The sequence below is a fragment of the Meles meles genome, chromosome 11 (genome assembly GCF_922984935.1).
Source record: "Meles meles chromosome 11, mMelMel3.1 paternal haplotype, whole genome shotgun sequence".
NCBI lineage: Eukaryota > Metazoa > Chordata > Mammalia > Carnivora > Mustelidae > Meles > Meles meles.
Window position 1 is genome coordinate 3,798,197 of NC_060076.1, and position 16,744 is coordinate 3,814,940.

At 56.0% G+C, this 16,744-nt stretch overlaps 1 protein-coding gene across 1 annotated transcript in view; it reads right to left on the bottom strand.

Annotated features, from left to right (window-relative positions):
- Nucleotides 1–10,094: 10,094 nt before the first annotated feature.
- CFAP77 (cilia and flagella associated protein 77) overlaps nt 10,095–16,744 on the bottom strand; it is a 123,408-nt gene continuing 116,758 nt past the window's right edge. Inside the window, exon 6 of the mRNA XM_046021724.1 lies at nt 10,095–10,217. Within this exon, the coding sequence (XP_045877680.1) occupies nt 10,095–10,217 (123 nt within the window). The remainder of the gene's footprint in view (nt 10,218–16,744) is intronic.

The window sequence follows — 16,744 nt, forward strand, 5'->3', positions numbered from 1 at the left end:
GCTGCGACCTGTCCTCCCCAAAAGCTCCCCACCCACCCCCAACCCCAGCCGCCGCTGCCCCAGCCCCTAGCTGCGGGCTGGCATGGGGAAGGCGGGCAGGGAGCCTGCGGGCACCTTGGACGGAGTTCAGCCTTGGGGGAGCCGGGGAGCTCTGGGCCAACCTCCTCTGCGCATTAGATCCAAAAGGGCTCAGCGCGTCTTCTGCAGCATCGCGCGGAGCTGCCTAGCCGAGGGGGGGTGGTGGGAGTGTCAGGGAGGAATGGGAGGGAGGGTGCGCCAAGTTGGGGAGAGCAAAGGGGGAGATGGACGGCCTGAGCGCCCGTTTGGCACAGAAGAGATGCGAGGATGTTGGAATCTAAATAAAGAACGGCTTAAAAAAAAAAAATCCAAATCGCACGCTTCCTCCAGGCGAGCGGTCGCCGAGGGCAGCGGGGTCAGTACCGCGGATAGCAGCGGGCCCAGTACCGCGGATAGCAGCGGGCCGGAGCCGCGCTACCAGCCGGCGGAACGGAGCGCACCTGGCGGCGTCAGCACCGCGGATAGCGGCGGCGGCGGCGGCCCGCGGCTCATGACGCTCCACCTGGCCAGGGAGGTCCTGTCGCCGCGCTCCCAGCGCTCCAGGGGCCCGTCAGCACCGAGGACAGCGCTTCCGGCTCCGCGCTGCTCCTCTCAGCGCGTCCTCCGCGCGCGCCTTCGCCCCCCCTTCCTTTAAAAAATGAACTTGTGTCGTTTTTACTTTGGGGCTGGGTTTTTTTTTTTTTGTTCCTTTTTTTTTTCGTTGTGTTGTGTGTGTGTGTGTGTTTTTTTAAAGGGGACTCGCCCACGTGTCCCCGGAGTGATGACGCTGATTGGCTCCGGCCGATTTTGGGGGTGATGTCACTGTTCCGCAAGCCGCTGCCCGACTCCCTTTCAGTTTGATTAAAAGAGACACTGAATTAATTACACCACAGACCCAACTGCTCGCCGGCGATTTCCACACGGTTTGCTTTCATTAGGCCGGTGATGAGGCTCCTAATGAGGGTGATTAGCCGAGGGGGACACGGGCTAGCGGGGAGGGGTCCAGAGCCGGCTGCCTCTGCCTGCCGCTGCCGGTGCGTTGGGATGGGAGGTTTTTAAAGTTTTCCCTAACCTCTTCCACAGTTATTCAAATGACTCGTCCTGGGGCTGTCAGAAATCCTTTCTTCACTTCCCCCCGCCCCACACCTCCGCCGTTTCTTTCCTCCCGCGAGAGAAAGGGACTCAAACCAGCAGAGAGAGAGAGAGAGTGTGTGTGTGTGTGTGTGTGTGTGTGAAGCCCTGACCTGGTGTGGGGAAGAGATGTTAGTTTAAGTGACATTGTTTTGGGGCGTTTTCGTTGGGCTTTATATATTTCCCGTGTAGGACATTTGCAGCCTTTTCTCTGCCGTCTTTGGACCCTGAGGGCCTAGCAGGGGCTTGGGAAAGCCTGGCGTCGGCCCCGAAATGGGTTCGTTGTGGGGAAATGGCTTCGTTGTGGGGCCAGGGTGGAGAAAGTGGGAAGATCATGTCTGGGACATCAAGGACCCCGGGAAATCTGTGTGGCCCCAGGGAGGCAGCACATGGGACAAAGAAGACAGGGACCTGCTATCCAGCCGATCGCCCCTGCTGTGGCACCTGTCCCAGGCACTGGGTGTCTTTGTACTTCCAAACAGGGACATGAAAGAGCTTCCGTATGCGAGTATAGACGTCTGCAAAGGGCTGGCTTCGCTTCTTACTCTGTGAGGAGCTGGAGCTCGCTGGGGGATGTGTTTTCAAGGCAGCTCTGGAAACAGCATTTTCATTGTGAATACTGCGCCGCCTCGCCCTCCCCACTCCCTGAACCACGGTGCTCTAGTTCCGCACCTTTCAGGGGTTAGCCTTCAGTGCTGGGGCCCAGAGCGGCCGCAAATCTGAAGCGCGTCCCTGGCCAGGATCCTCCTGGCACAGCCCCAGGGATCAAAACCCTGATTGGTGGTCAAGCGTGGAGAGAGCCGAGCTTGCCGGCGCTGCTGCAGGCAGGCCCCACGAGCCTCAAGCACCCCTTCGTCAGCTCCACGCCAGGAGCCCAGACCTTCCCAGGTGGGCCCGCTTGCTGCCGTCCCCTTCCCCACAGGCCCCCAGAGAACTACCTGGGCCCCACGTCCGGTTCAGCGTCCCAGACCGCAGCGGAACCGTGATGCCCCCGCAACCCCCCAAACCCAAGACCCGGCCCGTAGAAGCCCCACACGACTCGGCGAGCAGAAACTTTCTTCTTCCTCCGGTGAGGTTGGCGGTGGTCTCATGCCTGGCTCCCCGCGCTCTCCCCCTGCGCCCGCCAGCAGATTGGAAGCGGTCTCGCCACCGGCCGGGCTGGGAGCGAGGACGGGCAGCTCCCCAGGGACCGCGGGCCCCGCTCGGCTGCAAGCTGTCGGGGAGGCAGGAGGGCGGGCGCCAAGGGGCCGTGAGCAGACAGGCCCCCGCCCCAGCTCCGCTGAGGTTGCAGTGGGTGCCTCCTGGGGCTGACCGGCGGGCGGGTCGTTAAATTTTCGTTGGGTGGTTGGGGAGGGGGACATAAATCACAAGGGCCGCGGGCTGCCCTGGCCCTTCCTGGCCAGCCCTAGCTTGGGCCTGGTCTCTCCTGCTCTGGGCGCCCCTGGAGGCTTTTTCTGCTCCCCACTCTATCGCTCCACCCTGCTCCTTCCCACATCTTTGGAGAACCCCAGCTCCACCGGAGTCCGACAGGTCCCAACTCAGTCAACAAGATCCCCCATCCTGGGCCTCTTAACGATGGGGATGCCCCCAGGGCCAGGATCCACGGACCCCGCCAGGTCGTGAGAAAGTCATTGTCCTGCTCTTGCTCACAGGTGGGTCTTCAGCAGCCCCTGCCCTGGGCAGACTTCTTTTGGCTTCTCGGTCTTATGCTGGGGTTTGGATCCCGGACCTAGCGAAAGCATCGCTGCCGCTGCCGCTGAGCCCTGAGCTCTGAGCCTGGCGATCAGAACTGCAGCGGGGCGTGTGGAGTGTGTGGAAGGACGGATCTTTTACAGTTGAAAAGAACAGCATGAATCCAAACTTCGTGCAGCCCTGGCTGGCTTCTCAGCACTCCTTAGAGCCCAGGAATATTTAATAAGTCATTAGGGTACTGTCATTAGTATTGAATGGTCACCGTCTATTCTCATATAGAACATGCTATGCAATTTATTTCATTTGGAAATTTCTCTGAGATTCAGCGTCTCATTAACCTCATTTTATCCCCATCTGGGTGTTTCCAGCTCAGCCACCAGACCTCCTCCTTTCTCTTTTCTCCATCACCTGCCTGCTTCTTACATCGCAGCCTGTCCACAGCCTGAATGTGTGTGTGCTCACCTGGGCTCTTGTTTAGCCGGGAAAGTGCCTGAGAAGTGACCTTGGACTAAGCATCCAGGGGTTCCTGGGGCAGGGGATGATCCACCCAGCCCTTTGAGAAAGGAGCCTGGTTGGTCCTGGAAGGATATAAGAGCTTTGAGGTCCAGCAAAGCTGGGTGTGGACCATAGAAAGTGACCATTTACACAGCAGGAGGCAGGCCTCTTTCCCCCTCCCCCAGGAGGAAGTGGGCCTGCCGGAGGGGCTTCGGGGGGGCCTCAAGGAAAGCAAAGTGAATGAGTGTCAGGCTCCCAGGAGCCAGACCAGGCTCTGAGGGCTACTCAGTCCTAACCAAGAGTTGGAACTGCCACTCCAGCGCCCAGGCTCCCTCTTCTGGACTCCAAACCCTCCTCCCCAGCCTCCCACTTCTTCCTGGAACTTATAGCTTCATATTCCTGTCCCTAGGCCTCCCCAGACCTTTGAGGCTGCTTAAAAAAAAAAAAAAATGCAAAACTTCAGCCTCTCCGTGGACCCACAGGCCTGGAGGGTCCCAATCCGCTCACCCACAGACAAAGAGACAAAGAGACAGCCACAGAGAACAAGCTGTCACTCTTCTCTAGGGGCAGGAAGGGCAGCTGCATGGACAAGTCTTCAGAAGACCTGGGCTCTGGCTCTGACCTTACTTTGGACAGGCCATGTCTCTGGCCTGAACCTCAGCTCTCCTTTTGGTGCAAAGATGTCAAACGTCAGAGGTTTGTAGTGAGGGCCGTGGGTGGCAGAGGCCCACAGGTGGTGATGGAGATGGTGTTGAAGGAGACCGTACGTCCTCTTGCTCCCACCCCGAGGCTCTTAACTCGGGTTTGGCTTTGCCCCCAGAATGGTCCTGGGAGTCTCTGGGCCTCTGGCTGGGTCATGGTTCTTACCAGCTTCCTTCTTCCCAGCCTCACCTCCCTCTCCGCTGAATGCCACCAGGCCCCAAGCATGGAGGGAGGGATGTTTCTGGCCAGTTTTGTTCGCCTGGCTCAACAAGCAGAGCCCCACAGGGGAGATGCGCCCAAAGCTTTCTGAGAATGACCCTCAGGTCTTCTCTGCTCACGGAGAATTGTAACTGGAATGCCATTCAGGGTTCTGAGGAACTGGGAAAAGGGGCAGGACAGTGCAGCCGGAGCAGGTGGTTGGGGTTGTGGACTGCAGAACTGGCTAGACTTGAAGAAGCAGAATCCTGTCTCCGGAGTCCAAGCTGGGACCTAGGTGCGGCCGGTGAGACATCTTTACTGAAATTTCACTATTCTGCCCATCAGGGATTTTAAATTTTTGATTAAAAAAATATTGCATTAAAGTATTGTTTGTCTCGGTCCCCGAGTTTTGGGGGCAGTCCTAGAAATGCTGCGCCTTCTCTCCTTCACCGGGGTCCCAGCCCTGCTCTGTGGGCTTGAGCAAACCCTTCCTGAGCCTGTGATTTTTTTCAGCTGTAAGATGAGGACAATGTTGCCCCCTTTACCTGGTCTTTGTGAGGACTCTGCACCGGGCTCAGATCCCAGAGCGGAGTGATTATGTAGTTCATGGTACAACTACCGCTAACAACAGCCAAAGCTTTTTCTCTGGCCGGTTACCTTGCCTCTCCAGCCCCCGCAGCAGAAGTCAGCTCCCCAGCCTTGGCCCAGGGCCTTCCCACTAAAACCTGTTTTTAATGTGGGGTGGGCAGGGGACTTGGATGACAGAGGCCAGGCCTGGATGCTAATATCTCTCTGCTCTGCAAACAGATGGGTTGGACAAGGATTTGGACACTTTGTGGGCCTCAAGGTCATGCTGTTCTCAACCATTTGTGTTAGTTTAGCTCAAAACCCCATGGAGCTCCTGAAACCAGAAAGAGAGCGTATTTGTTATTTTCCTCCCCTCCTTCCCACCCACTCCCCCCTTCCTTCCCTGCCTCCCTCCTTTTTTCCTGCTGAGTATGCACTCTGGCCCGTGTGCACGGTGCTAGACGCTGGCCAGGCCACGGGGGATTGTGACAGAAAGGACCCACCTCACGAGTCCAAGAAGGACAGCGGTGCCCATTCATCTAAACTCCCTTTCGCAGATAATTTCTCATTTGTGGATTCAAGTTTAAAGTGTGCCTGCTTTCAGTTCCGGGAGCCTATGTAAAAACCCAACCTGGTTTTTATGTTTTTTCTTTTAATGATGATTTCAAACATCAGAGCATTTCCCAGGTAAAAAGAAATGCAGCAAAAAGACTGCCTGGGCCCAAAAAGCCAAACGCAAGAGAAGATACTTGATTGGAAACAGACCTGTCTGGCTTCCCCGAGACCCGCCTGGGCGTCCTGAGCCTCTGGTCCGCTCGCTGCCATGGAGATGTGCCTTCTCTAGCCCCCTAAAGCTGTGATTTCTAAGCCACCACTGCTTGAAGCCCAGGGATAGGCGAACCAAAAAGCCAAACCATCTCTGTCCTGATCCCAGGCCCAAACACAGGGCCTGGATTTAGAATATGCGGCCTCCCAGCAGGCTTCCTCTTCAGCTTCTAGCAACGCCCTGCCGGGCAGAAGCAGGAATCACCATTGGCTTCCTGCTGCCAACCCTGATTCTTATCTGCACACTGTCAGACTCCAGAGTCTCTGCTCTTCTGGTCTAGAAAACAATCACCTGGTTAGGTCAGTGCCAGAGACAGAGAAAGAGAGGCAGATAGATGGAGGAGGAGGGAGAAGAGGGAGAGGAGAGGGGAGTGGAGGGGAGGGAGGGGAAAGAATGAATGAGGATGAGGTTTGGGCTCTGGTTTAAAAACCTGGAAGTTGGGGCGCCTGGGTGGCTCAGTGGGTTAAGCCTCTGCCTTCAGTTCAGGTCATGATCTTGGGGTCCTGGGATCAAGTCCCGCATCGAGATCTCTGCTCAGCAGGGAGCCTGCTTACCTCTCTCTCTCTCTCTGCCTGCCTCTCTGCCTGCTTGTGATCTCTCTCTGTCAAGTAAATAAATCTTTAAAAAGCCTCGAAGTGGACCCGAGTCCGTGGGGGTTGAGCAGGAAGAGAAAGCCACATCTACCACCCAAGAGGTGACTCAATGTTTTCTCAAGCCCCTCCCTGTCCCCCCCCCAAGTCCTATCTCCAAAGGCCCCATCTCGGCACTCTTCCACCCCCGCCTGAGCTCCCCCCGCCCCCCACCAAGGGCTCTTCAAGAAATTTCAGGCTGACCTGGTGAGGGTCCAGCTGCTTCCCTGTGGCTCGTGAAGGGCAGCGCACACGGACCTCTTTGGTGAAATCTCTGATGGGATATTGCCAAGAAACTCAACCAGGATGGAAAATGCCAACCAGCAGGGGGAGGAACAAAACCAGCGACATACGGCAGTATCTCTGGTGACGGCTGTCCTTGCCTGGCATTCATGGGTGGTTGATTAGGAGGGCTTCGATGCAAAGCCACGCGCTCCCCGTTCCCGCCCACCTCGGAGAAGTAGTTTTGGGAGCAGGTTCTGGAACGCGTGGGTCTTGTTTATTTTCCACCTGTGAAGCGAGGGGGTTGGTGGTAGAGGGAGGTAACCAGTGGTTCCCAAGGCCCCCCTGGCTAGAACCTGCAGGGACTCTACCCTGGGTCTTGAAGGGCAGGCGGAGCCACCCCAGTTGTGCTAGGGGGACCCTCAGTCGGGGGAACCCCAGTCAGCGTCAGTGCAAGCGAGTTTGGTCTGATGTAACTGGACACCCAAGAAGATGGAATCGACCGGAATCCGACCCCGGGCTCTGCGGGCACGAATAATTAATGAAGAAGGAAGGATCAAGCTGGGGAGCCGGCCTGCGGGAGGAAGGGACCGGGAACTTCGGCAGCCTCTGACTCGGACTTGCCAGAGGGTGGCGCTGTAGGACAAGGAGCTGAGGTACTCTGGGTCTGCGAGCCGCACAGGCCCGGACCGTGGGTGGGGGGAGCACCCAGAAGCTGGGATCCCCAGGCCAAGGCAGAGGGTGCCGCCCCCTGGGCATCTGCCCCAGTCCCAGCAGGTCTCACGCAAGCTGGAGCGCGACAGGCTCGCGTCAGCCAAAGAGATACCCGGTAGCTATTTCTGCCCCACTCTGGGCTTACCCCTTGGCCCAGGTCCTCCTAAAAGCAGACCCGGAGGGGCCACTCAGGGGCCTCGTGTCCCAGCAAGACTGCCCACCCTCTGTGCGTAACTTCCGGTCCCTCAGGAAATTCGGCGTCCTGGTGTGCCCCCTTCCCTTTTGGGGGGGACTTAAAGGCAAAAAAGTGGCTTAAACTCAAAATATCTTTACTTTCTTGAGGTACCTGGACACAAAGGCTTTCATTCCTGTATTGTTTGTTTTTAAGGGGGAAGGGGCAGAGGCAGAGGGAGAAGCGGGCTCCCTGCTGAGCAGAGAACCGGAGATGGGCCTCGGTACCTGGGCCCTGGGATCATGACCTGAGCCAAAGGCAGACGCTTCGCCACCGGCACCACCCAGGCTCCCCCGGTTTGCTCCTAATCCCTGAATCGTTCCCAGGACTTTGGTTGCCCCCTTTCAGCGTGCTTTATTAATCAGAAGACAATAATCCCGTTAATCTGTTGCTTCGAAGTTCCAGCCCCTGTGCTAATCCTGGTGTACACGATCTCAACCGTAATCGTGGTCTGATTTAGCTTGAGGAGATGTCCTGTACCGTGCCAGGGTCCTGTGTCACAGGTGAGGCCCAGAAAGGCTAAGACACTTGCTCGAGGGCACACAGAAATTATTGATGAGGCTGGGCTTCATGCTCTTGAACACACGGGATGGCCTCCAGCTCAGTGGCCAGGCCCTTTGGGCTCTCCTGTGCTCCCACACCAGGCTCCCTGCTCCCTGCGGGTCAGAAGGCTTCAGGGCGGCTTTAGCCAAAACCAGTGGGGGTGCTTGTTTCCCTCTGGCTCCCGTGGTGGAAGGAGGATCCCCAGCCCGGGTAGTAGGTTGGCGTCTGAGGGGTGTTAGCGCGTGTGGTATTTGTGTGGCATTGGAAGGCACGCGTGTGTCGGGGCGGGGTGGAAGGCTGATCAAGGAATCCAGCCAGACCTGTAAGCCCCCGACTGGGGCTTGGGTGCGTCTCCAGGCCTAGGCCTCGGCCTGTAGGGGGTCCGTCCACAGTTACCGCTGGTGCTTACATATGCCGGGCCCTTGGGATCTCGGGTCCCTGATCCCGTGCAACCACCCAGCTAGAGGAGAGACAGGCAGTAAAGCACGCATCATTGTTCCGTCGAGGATAAAAACAAGTTGATGTGAATTTTACCGGTGGCTATTTCAGGGACCGTGTTTTGAGTTAGGGTACTTGATTTTTGAGCTAAGATCTGAATGACAAGAGGAGGTGGGCAGGTGACAGGCCGGGACCCAGGTGTTCCAGGCAGAGGGACAAGCAAGCGGCAAGCCTAAGGCAGGAGTGAGGGCTGTGGCTGCAGCTAAGCAAGAACAGAACGACCCCAGGGGTGGGAGACGAAGCCAGAAGGGACGGCCTAGGGCACCGTGGGCTGGGTGAGGAGTATGGAGTTTCCTTCAAGGGCGGCAGAAGCTGCTGGAATGCTAAGGGGCTGCTCAGTGGAGAGCATGGTTGGGAGGGCAGCAGGGGGAGGGGACGTTCTCCAGAGACATGGTGGTGGCGCTTGGAGAGGAGGGCCAGGAAGGGGTCTTTTGGGAGCGACGCTGACAGGCTTGTCTCTGGATTTGAGGCGAGAGAGGACAGAAACAGAGTAATGAAGATTTTTGCTTCAGCGGCAGGGTTGATGGTGGCGTCCCGTATGAGATGGGAAAAGCTGAGGGAGGAACAAGTTTGGTGGGAAAAAAATCAAGTGTTCTGTCTTGGCCGTGTTGGTTAGAGGGGAGCACCCGCCGCTTGAGAGGACACGTCAGCGGGCAGTGGGAAGAGAGAGTCGGAAGTCCCGGCGGGGTCGGGGCAGCGGCTCTGGCTCGAAGATCAGCATTTGGGATCTTCAGACCAGACGTGGATTTAGGACCTGGAGGCTGGGCCTGATTTCACGCAGACACTGCTGGGATGTGTCAGGGAAGGTAAGCAGCCTGGAAGGGCGCCCGTTTCGGAACACCACGAGACGAGCAAGAGCTGGGTTCTCACACCGGTGGTAGGTTTAAATAAAGATACAGCCCGGAGGAGGACAAATAGCGATTTTAATGTAAAATAGAGCAGCATAGAGTTTGGAGGGGGTGGGGGAGGCAAGGAAGAGAAGAATGCTTGAGGGGAGGAGTGCCCAGGAGCTTGGCTGAGAAAGTTCCACAGCCTGGGTCTCATCCCTCCACCTACAGGCCCAGAAGCTCTCTCCTTGGATGGGGTTGACCTTCCCAAGGTCGGTCCGGGTGGAGAAGCCGCTCTTGGCCTGCCTGATGGACAGGCGCCTGGCGTGGTGGTGGTGGTGGGGGGGTTACACTCATGCTCGGGATATAAAACAAGGGCTTTCCGCAGGAATCACACGGGTGGTTTTCCACACTCAATGGGCAGAGCCTTGGAGTCGACGCTTTGGCTGGAGTCTGGCAGCTGCCGGGTGGTTTGGGGGTTTGGGTTCGCCTTCCCACAGGAGGGCGGGCAGGAGAACCGAGGGAAGGTGGGCTCCAGCAGGAGGAGGAATCCTAATGAGAGGGTCCCTGGGGCTACGTTTGTTCTGGCTAACCTAAAAGGGGGCGGGAACTCTTACCAAAAAGAACCAATCAAAGACCTGAACCTGAGGTCCTTGCCAAAGCAGGACCCGCATAAAACAGGGGTGGGGGATGCGTCTCACGTGAGCGGGCAGAGAAAGGGATGTTCCTCGGACTGTTCTGCCCGGCCTGGCTGGCAGGCTTTAGGGGTGGGTGTAGTTGCCCATCCGCAGGGTCCCCTGGCGCACGGCGTGCTCGTCCTGGTGGGCTCTCAGGGCTCTTTGGCGATTGGCCTCGGTGGGGAAGGTGCTGAGATGGGGACGCACCTGCAGACGGGAGAGGGCAGGTCAGTGGGCTCGCGGCTCCCTCCCGGGGGGGGCCCCCTGCTCTCCTGGCCCGCACCCCCCCCCCCCGCTTCCATCTCCGAGCAGTGACAGTGATACGAATCACTGCGAAAGGGACGGAAGTGAGGCGTGAGCGCCCCGCGGTGACGAGCCCCGGGTGGGCGGCAGGCCGCGAGGGCAATGCCAGCCTTCCGGAGGACACATGGGGACAGATCCGAGAGTGTTTCTCCGTTAGAATGCGAAGCGGTCAGTACTGGTCATGTCTCCCCTGAGACCGGGTGCGGAGCAGATGTGACCTGGCCTGGGACACCGCCGGGGGCCCCCCAACCCAGGATCTGGGTCACCACTTCGGGTCCACCAGACCCTTTTTGTGGGCTGTCTGGCCTCAGGTCCTGGGAGCACGTGCTCACCGCCCGCGTACCTGAGGTCCCAGTGGAACCCAAGCTGAATGTGTTCACCATTTTACAGATGAGGAAACTGAGGCCCAGAGCAGAGTCTGTGCAAGGCTGGCTGCACAGGGAATCCGTGTCAGAGAAACTGTTTTAGCCTCCACGCCCAGATCCCTGGACACTAAATGTGGATTCTGTCTAGAAAATTCTGTTGCACCCACAGCTCACACTGTGTTTGGGTGCCTCCCCCAACCCCTTCCACTGGCTCATGAGGTGAAAGGGGGTCGGGGCTGCCGAAGCAGGGACTCGTAAAAGTCAGATGGCAGTGGGTTGACTCGGGTGTCACTGTAGGACATAAACCACGTTCTTCATTCTCAGGCAGGTCAACTCTCTGGCGACTCTGCAGGAAGTCACGGACCGTCTCCTCTGGGGGGAAAAATACCCCAAGTCCTAACACACAAAATGGTGTGGGTCACCACTTAAGATCTGTGGACGCTTTACAAGTCCCCCGTGGGCGGTCTGTGTGCGGCAGCACTTCCGGTTTTGAATTTCTTGGATGTACATCAGGACCATCTGGGGCTCTTGCAACCGAGGCAGGGCCAGAGCCCAATTCCCAACCTCTTGAGTCCTCTTAGGGCAGGGTCCTTGCCACAGTCACCTAACGTCTCCCTGGGCCCAGGGCTCCACACCTGTGCTCAACTCCTTTTGGTCAATCGAACCATAATCCTCTTCTCAGCTGCTTCTCCAGCTTCAGAAAAGTCCCCAGGTGGCCGCACACAAGTTATTGGGAAGAGAGAAGACCCAACACTTTGTGCAGGAATAAAATAGCCAACAAACAAAAGGCTTCTAAGGTGTATCTTTGTGTCCCTTCTGGCAAGGGATGGCTTGATTTTTACCCTGTGATACAATTTTCCTGACACCTGTGCTTCCCAGCAGGCAGCTAGAGATGCTCAGGAAGGCTGGCACTTAGGATCTCCAGACACCTCGTGGGCTCCCTGGCTGATTCAGATGCCCAGCCAGCTGGGACTCCTATGTGTTCAGGGTCTCCTATAGCATTCAGAGTGGCAAGGCTCCCCGGAGGCCAGGGAAGCATAGCTCTGCAGCCCACATCTCTGCTAATTCCACATATCCCCCCGGCCCGTGGAGAGGGGTGAATGGTGACCCCCCCCCAAAAGACAGGTCCACATCCTAACCACTGGAACCGTGGATGTGACCTTTTCAGATGTAATTAATTTAAGGATCTCAAGATGAGAACATCCCGAATTATCCAAGAAGGTTCTGATTCCTCCGGCAAGGATGCCGGAGACAGAAGACATAGACACAGAGGACAGGGCCCCGTGAGGCCATAGTGACGTGGCCACCGTTCAGGAGTGCCGGAGCACCAGTAGCTGGAAAAGGCGCGGAGGCATTCTTCCCTGGGCCTGGTGGGAGTGTGGCCCTGCTGATGTCTCGATTTTGGGTTTCTGGCCTCCAGAACTGCCAGAGAATGGATCTCTATTGTTTAAACCACCAAGTTTGTGATAATTTGTTATGGTAGCCTCGGGAAATGAGTACAACCTCCAAGCCATTCCCTGGGCAATTCAGTACGCATCAATGGTACATGGTGCCGTTGCCATTGGGTGGGTGGTGTTGGTTTGGTGTTGCTGGTGGGTAACATAGATCTGTGCTGCTGGTCGGTGGTGGCGGAGGGTGGTAGGTGGTGTTGATTAGGTGGAAGGAGGCTCAGCATTCGCTCCCGTCTCCTAAGGAGTCGGCAGAAGGATCCAGCCCCAAGGAGCTGCTCAGCTTAGAGATGATGGGGTGAAAACCAGCACACAGACCAAAGAGAACCCTAGAAGAAATCTTCTTTTCTGCCGTCCCCTTTTACTTAGAAACTTCAGTGGGAAAGAAATATTCATTCATCCATTCATCTAAAAAGTCCGAATTAAGCGCCTACTGTATTTCCAAGGATGACTGGGACGTTTTGTACTTTAGCGTTCAGTTCCATTTTCCCTCTGGTTTTCTAGAGGGACGTTCTGAGCGTAGGAGGCTCACCCCCGTGGCCGACCACACACATTCCGGCACACATTATGTGCTCAGCCTCACTGGGGGACGTGGGAGAGGCAGAAGGCATGCCACGTGTGGTCTCTGATGTCATGAATTCCCATTCCAGCTGGAACCTTATGGGATTAAGTCATCCAAGGCGGGGAGCTCAAGCCAGTACCCAGCCCTGGAGCCCTGTTAAACAGGGTGTGCACCTGTCCTGTGCGGGGACCCCCAGTGCCTGGCACGGGGCCACATTTAAACAAAGCTGCCTGGTGCGTGTGTCCCAGGTGAAAACCGAAGATTTGTGTGACTGGGTCTGATGGGCTCTTCTAAAGCCTAACTCAAGAAAAACCTTGCCCCCAGCGCGGGAGGGGTCTTTAGAAAGAAGGGAAGCTGGATCCCTTGAAATCCCCAAATTCCCCAGCAGAAGCCAGGAGTCCCTGGAGAGGGGAGGTCCAGCTCTCAGAATGCCAGGAAGCAGGGTGCCCCTCTGGACCCTTCAGCTGGACCCACAGCACACGGATTTCACACAAGCCCCAGACTGTCCAGACGTTGTCTCCATTTTACAGATGGGGAAATAGAGGCCCAGAAAGGTTAAGTCGCTCGTCCCGGTCGCACAGAAAACCCAGAGCTGTGGGACTGCCCCCACCCAATCTTCACCGAGAGACTCGACTCTCCTAATCAACGCTCATGAAGTGAATCGAGTGAGTCACCGCTGGGAACGTTGCGGCTCCTATCCCGCAGGCACACTCCCCTCCTAAAATAGCAACTCAGCCAGAGATGAGGAGCCTAATTACAAGTCAGGCCTCAAGCCGTGTGTGGTCACGACCCCACGGACCCCTGGAGCCCCAGGATGAAGAGCTCCGGAGCAAGGAATTCCTTCGGAGACGCTTCTAAATTAAGCCATCCGCGGTCTGCCTCTGCCTGGAGCTAGGAAAATGTGACGCGTTGGCAGGAAGCAGCTCTGCTCCGTGGAGCTGAGTCGCTCTAGGGTCCATGCAGGTAAATAAGAGGGGAACGGCCGGCCTGCCAGCAGCCCTGGGAGCGGAGCGGGCGGGCACAGCTCTACTCCCGTCGGCCAAGGCCTTGCACCTGCCCAGATGGGCGGCATCTAAACAGCATTGCCCAGACAGGGTAGCCTCCGCCGTGCGGGAGCCTCCGCCGTTTGGCACACGTGGGGACACGCCGGCGAGGGAGACCCATGGACCCTGCAGGACGGCAGGTTGGGGGGGTGGCTGCGGAAAACTACACATGTTTAGTGGCAATTTATTAGGACCGTGGATGGGGATTGTATTTTATTTTATTTAAAAATTTTAAAAAGATTTTATTTATTCATTTGACAGAGAGAGACACAGCAAGAGAGGGAACACAACCAGGGGGAGTGGGGGAGGGAGCAGCAGGCTTCCCACTGAGCAGGGAGCCTGATGCGGGGCTCGATCCCAGGACCCTGCCTGGGATCATGATCTGAGCCAAAGGCAGCTGCTTAACCACGGAGCCACCCAGGCGCCCATGGGTGGGGATTTAACTCGAGCAGGGGGTTAGGAAAGCCTTTCTAGAGAAGGTGAGCGGGCTGGGCAGGGCATGATGAGGAGAGAATGTCCTAGATGTGGGGACCTACCGAAGCCCGTGATGGGAAGAATCTGGGCAAACGAGAGGAAAGGAAAGTGAATTTTTGTAGCTGGGGGACAAGACGAGGCAGGTCACTGAGCAGCCATCGGATCTCAGAAGAGATTGGTGTTCACCGCTGGTCCTGGGATCCCTAATCCCCCGCAGACAATATTTCTTGACTCTCTGCCATCGAACCAGAATAAAAGATTCCCAGAGACCCAGGGTTGGAAGAGAACTTGGACGCCATGGAATCCACATCTACCGGTGAGAACCCAGGTGGGAAGCCTCTGGGCTTAGGCCCCGCAGAGTGAGCCAGCAGCCCGCCCGCCGCCTTTTCCGCTTCCACCCCTGCCGCCTGTGACCCTGCCTGGCCGCCGGTGGGATCTAGATTCCTGGATTCCGTTTCCCACGAGGTTGAACGCATCCGTGCTCTTCCGATCCACTTCCAACGGATCAGCTTTTCGTTTGAGTCCTGCCTTGTCGAACCTTCCCCTCTTCGTTAATTTTGCTCATGATTTCTGATTCCTTCTTTGAGGCCACTCTGTCCTTCTCTTCCCCGTCTCTCGAGTCGTCTGTGAGCTAATTACCCTTCACTTCTTCTTTTTCTAATAACACCGTTTATAGAACACAGAATGAGCAACTCCTTTGCCCTCTCCATTTTCTTTGATCTCCTCTCAGTTTCGAGTTTTGAGGATATTTATTTTTGTTCCGTTCTCTTTTCATCTAATTTCTATCAGATTTCTGTTTGGAGTCCCTCTTTGGTCTTTTAGTGATTTATAAATGTGCTTTTAAATTTCCAGGCAATTGTATTTGTTCCATCTATGACTGATTTCTAAGGTAACTTCTTTGGTGCCGAGGTAATTTGCATGAATCAGACCCTTTGTATTTGCTCAGTTTTCACTTTTTGAGCTTCCTTGGAAAGCGTGATCTGTTTTCAGCAGAAAACCGCCAGTAGAATGACAGTTCGCCGTCATGGAGCTGGTGCCCGCGTGCCCTGGCTTCGGGGGTAAGATGTGGCCATTGTCTTTTGGCTTCTGTAACAGTCGTTTGTGTCTCCATGATGTCCTGGACTCTGTCCTGGGCACCAGGAGCCTGGAAGTGTTTAGAAAGCCTCTGCTATCACAGACCCAGAAAACAGTGATAAAAATATAATCACACAACTACTTACTCAATTATAGTTGTGTGGAATCCTAGAAGAAGTACCAGATTTCCTTTTTTTTTTAAGATTTTTATTTTTTTTAAATAAGCTTTAGACCCAACATGGGGCTTGAACCCACAACCCCAAGATCAAGAGTCACACGCAGCACCGACCGAGCCCGCCGGGCACCCCGGAATACCAGATCTGCAAGAGGTTATAATACAGAGCATTGGACTCATACTTTGGGGCCAGAGAAGGCTTCCTAAGGGGATAAGATACAGGCAGAGACTCAAAGAATAAGGCAGAGATGTGGTTGGGGGTTGGGGATGAAAGTGGTCTTGGCGTCCCAATGCGATCACGAAACAGGAAGAAGAAGAAGCGAACGGGCCCTTCACGGAGGGGGGATCTGAAGGCCAACACACGCAGGAGGCATGCACATCCTAGCACAGTAACCAGGGAACAAAGAAAGAAAAGGCCATTCCGTGCCCGCCGCGCTGGCGGCAGTAATGGTAATGAGCCTGACGTTGGAGTTTTCAGGGACCTCTAGCAAGGGCGGTGATGGTTCCGACCACTCAAGGCGATCGGGCATCACCTAGAAAGGCTGGGCACGTGCTTACCCCTGAACCAGTGAGTCTGTTTGGATGGGGACCCTGCAGGACTTTCAAAAACGTGCACTAAGAGCTGTGTACAAGAATCCTCACAGTCACAGGATTAGGGATTAGAAGCGACGGCACGTCCATCGGTGGGGACCGGGCAAACCAAAGGTGCTAAATTCATGCAGTGCAACGTTCTGCTTCTGTTAATACGGCGCCCCAGAGAGGTTCCAACACAGTGGCCACGAGCCACACATGGCCATTTACTTTTGAAGTCACCAAAATTAAGTGAAATAAAAAATTTGGTCCCTTAGTCGTACTAAGCACATTCCAAGTTCTCAGTGACCCCATGGGGCCCGTGGCTACCGACGGACATTCCCATCATCACAGAAAGTTGTATAGGACAGCGCTACTCTAGGTCGGTCTGAATCGACGCATAGCAATCTCGAATACAACGCTGCGAGGAGAGAAAGTCGAATTTACGGAATAGAACATAAGAATGATGCCATTTATATGAAAGATTTAAAACCAACGGAAGAGTCCCCGGGGTTGTTCAGGCGAGAGTCTGGCTAGTGAGGCAGAGCGGGAAGGAAAGAAGGTGCTGGAAGTCATGCCCAGCCCTCGTTGGGGTGGGGGGGAGTGGGAGCAGGGAGGGAAGCTGGGAGGGCCTCCGTTTTATCTGTAGGAATCACTGTCTTTTCCTCTTTGTACTGGGGGCACAACACGGTGGGGTTTTGGAACTGCGTTTTGGAGAAG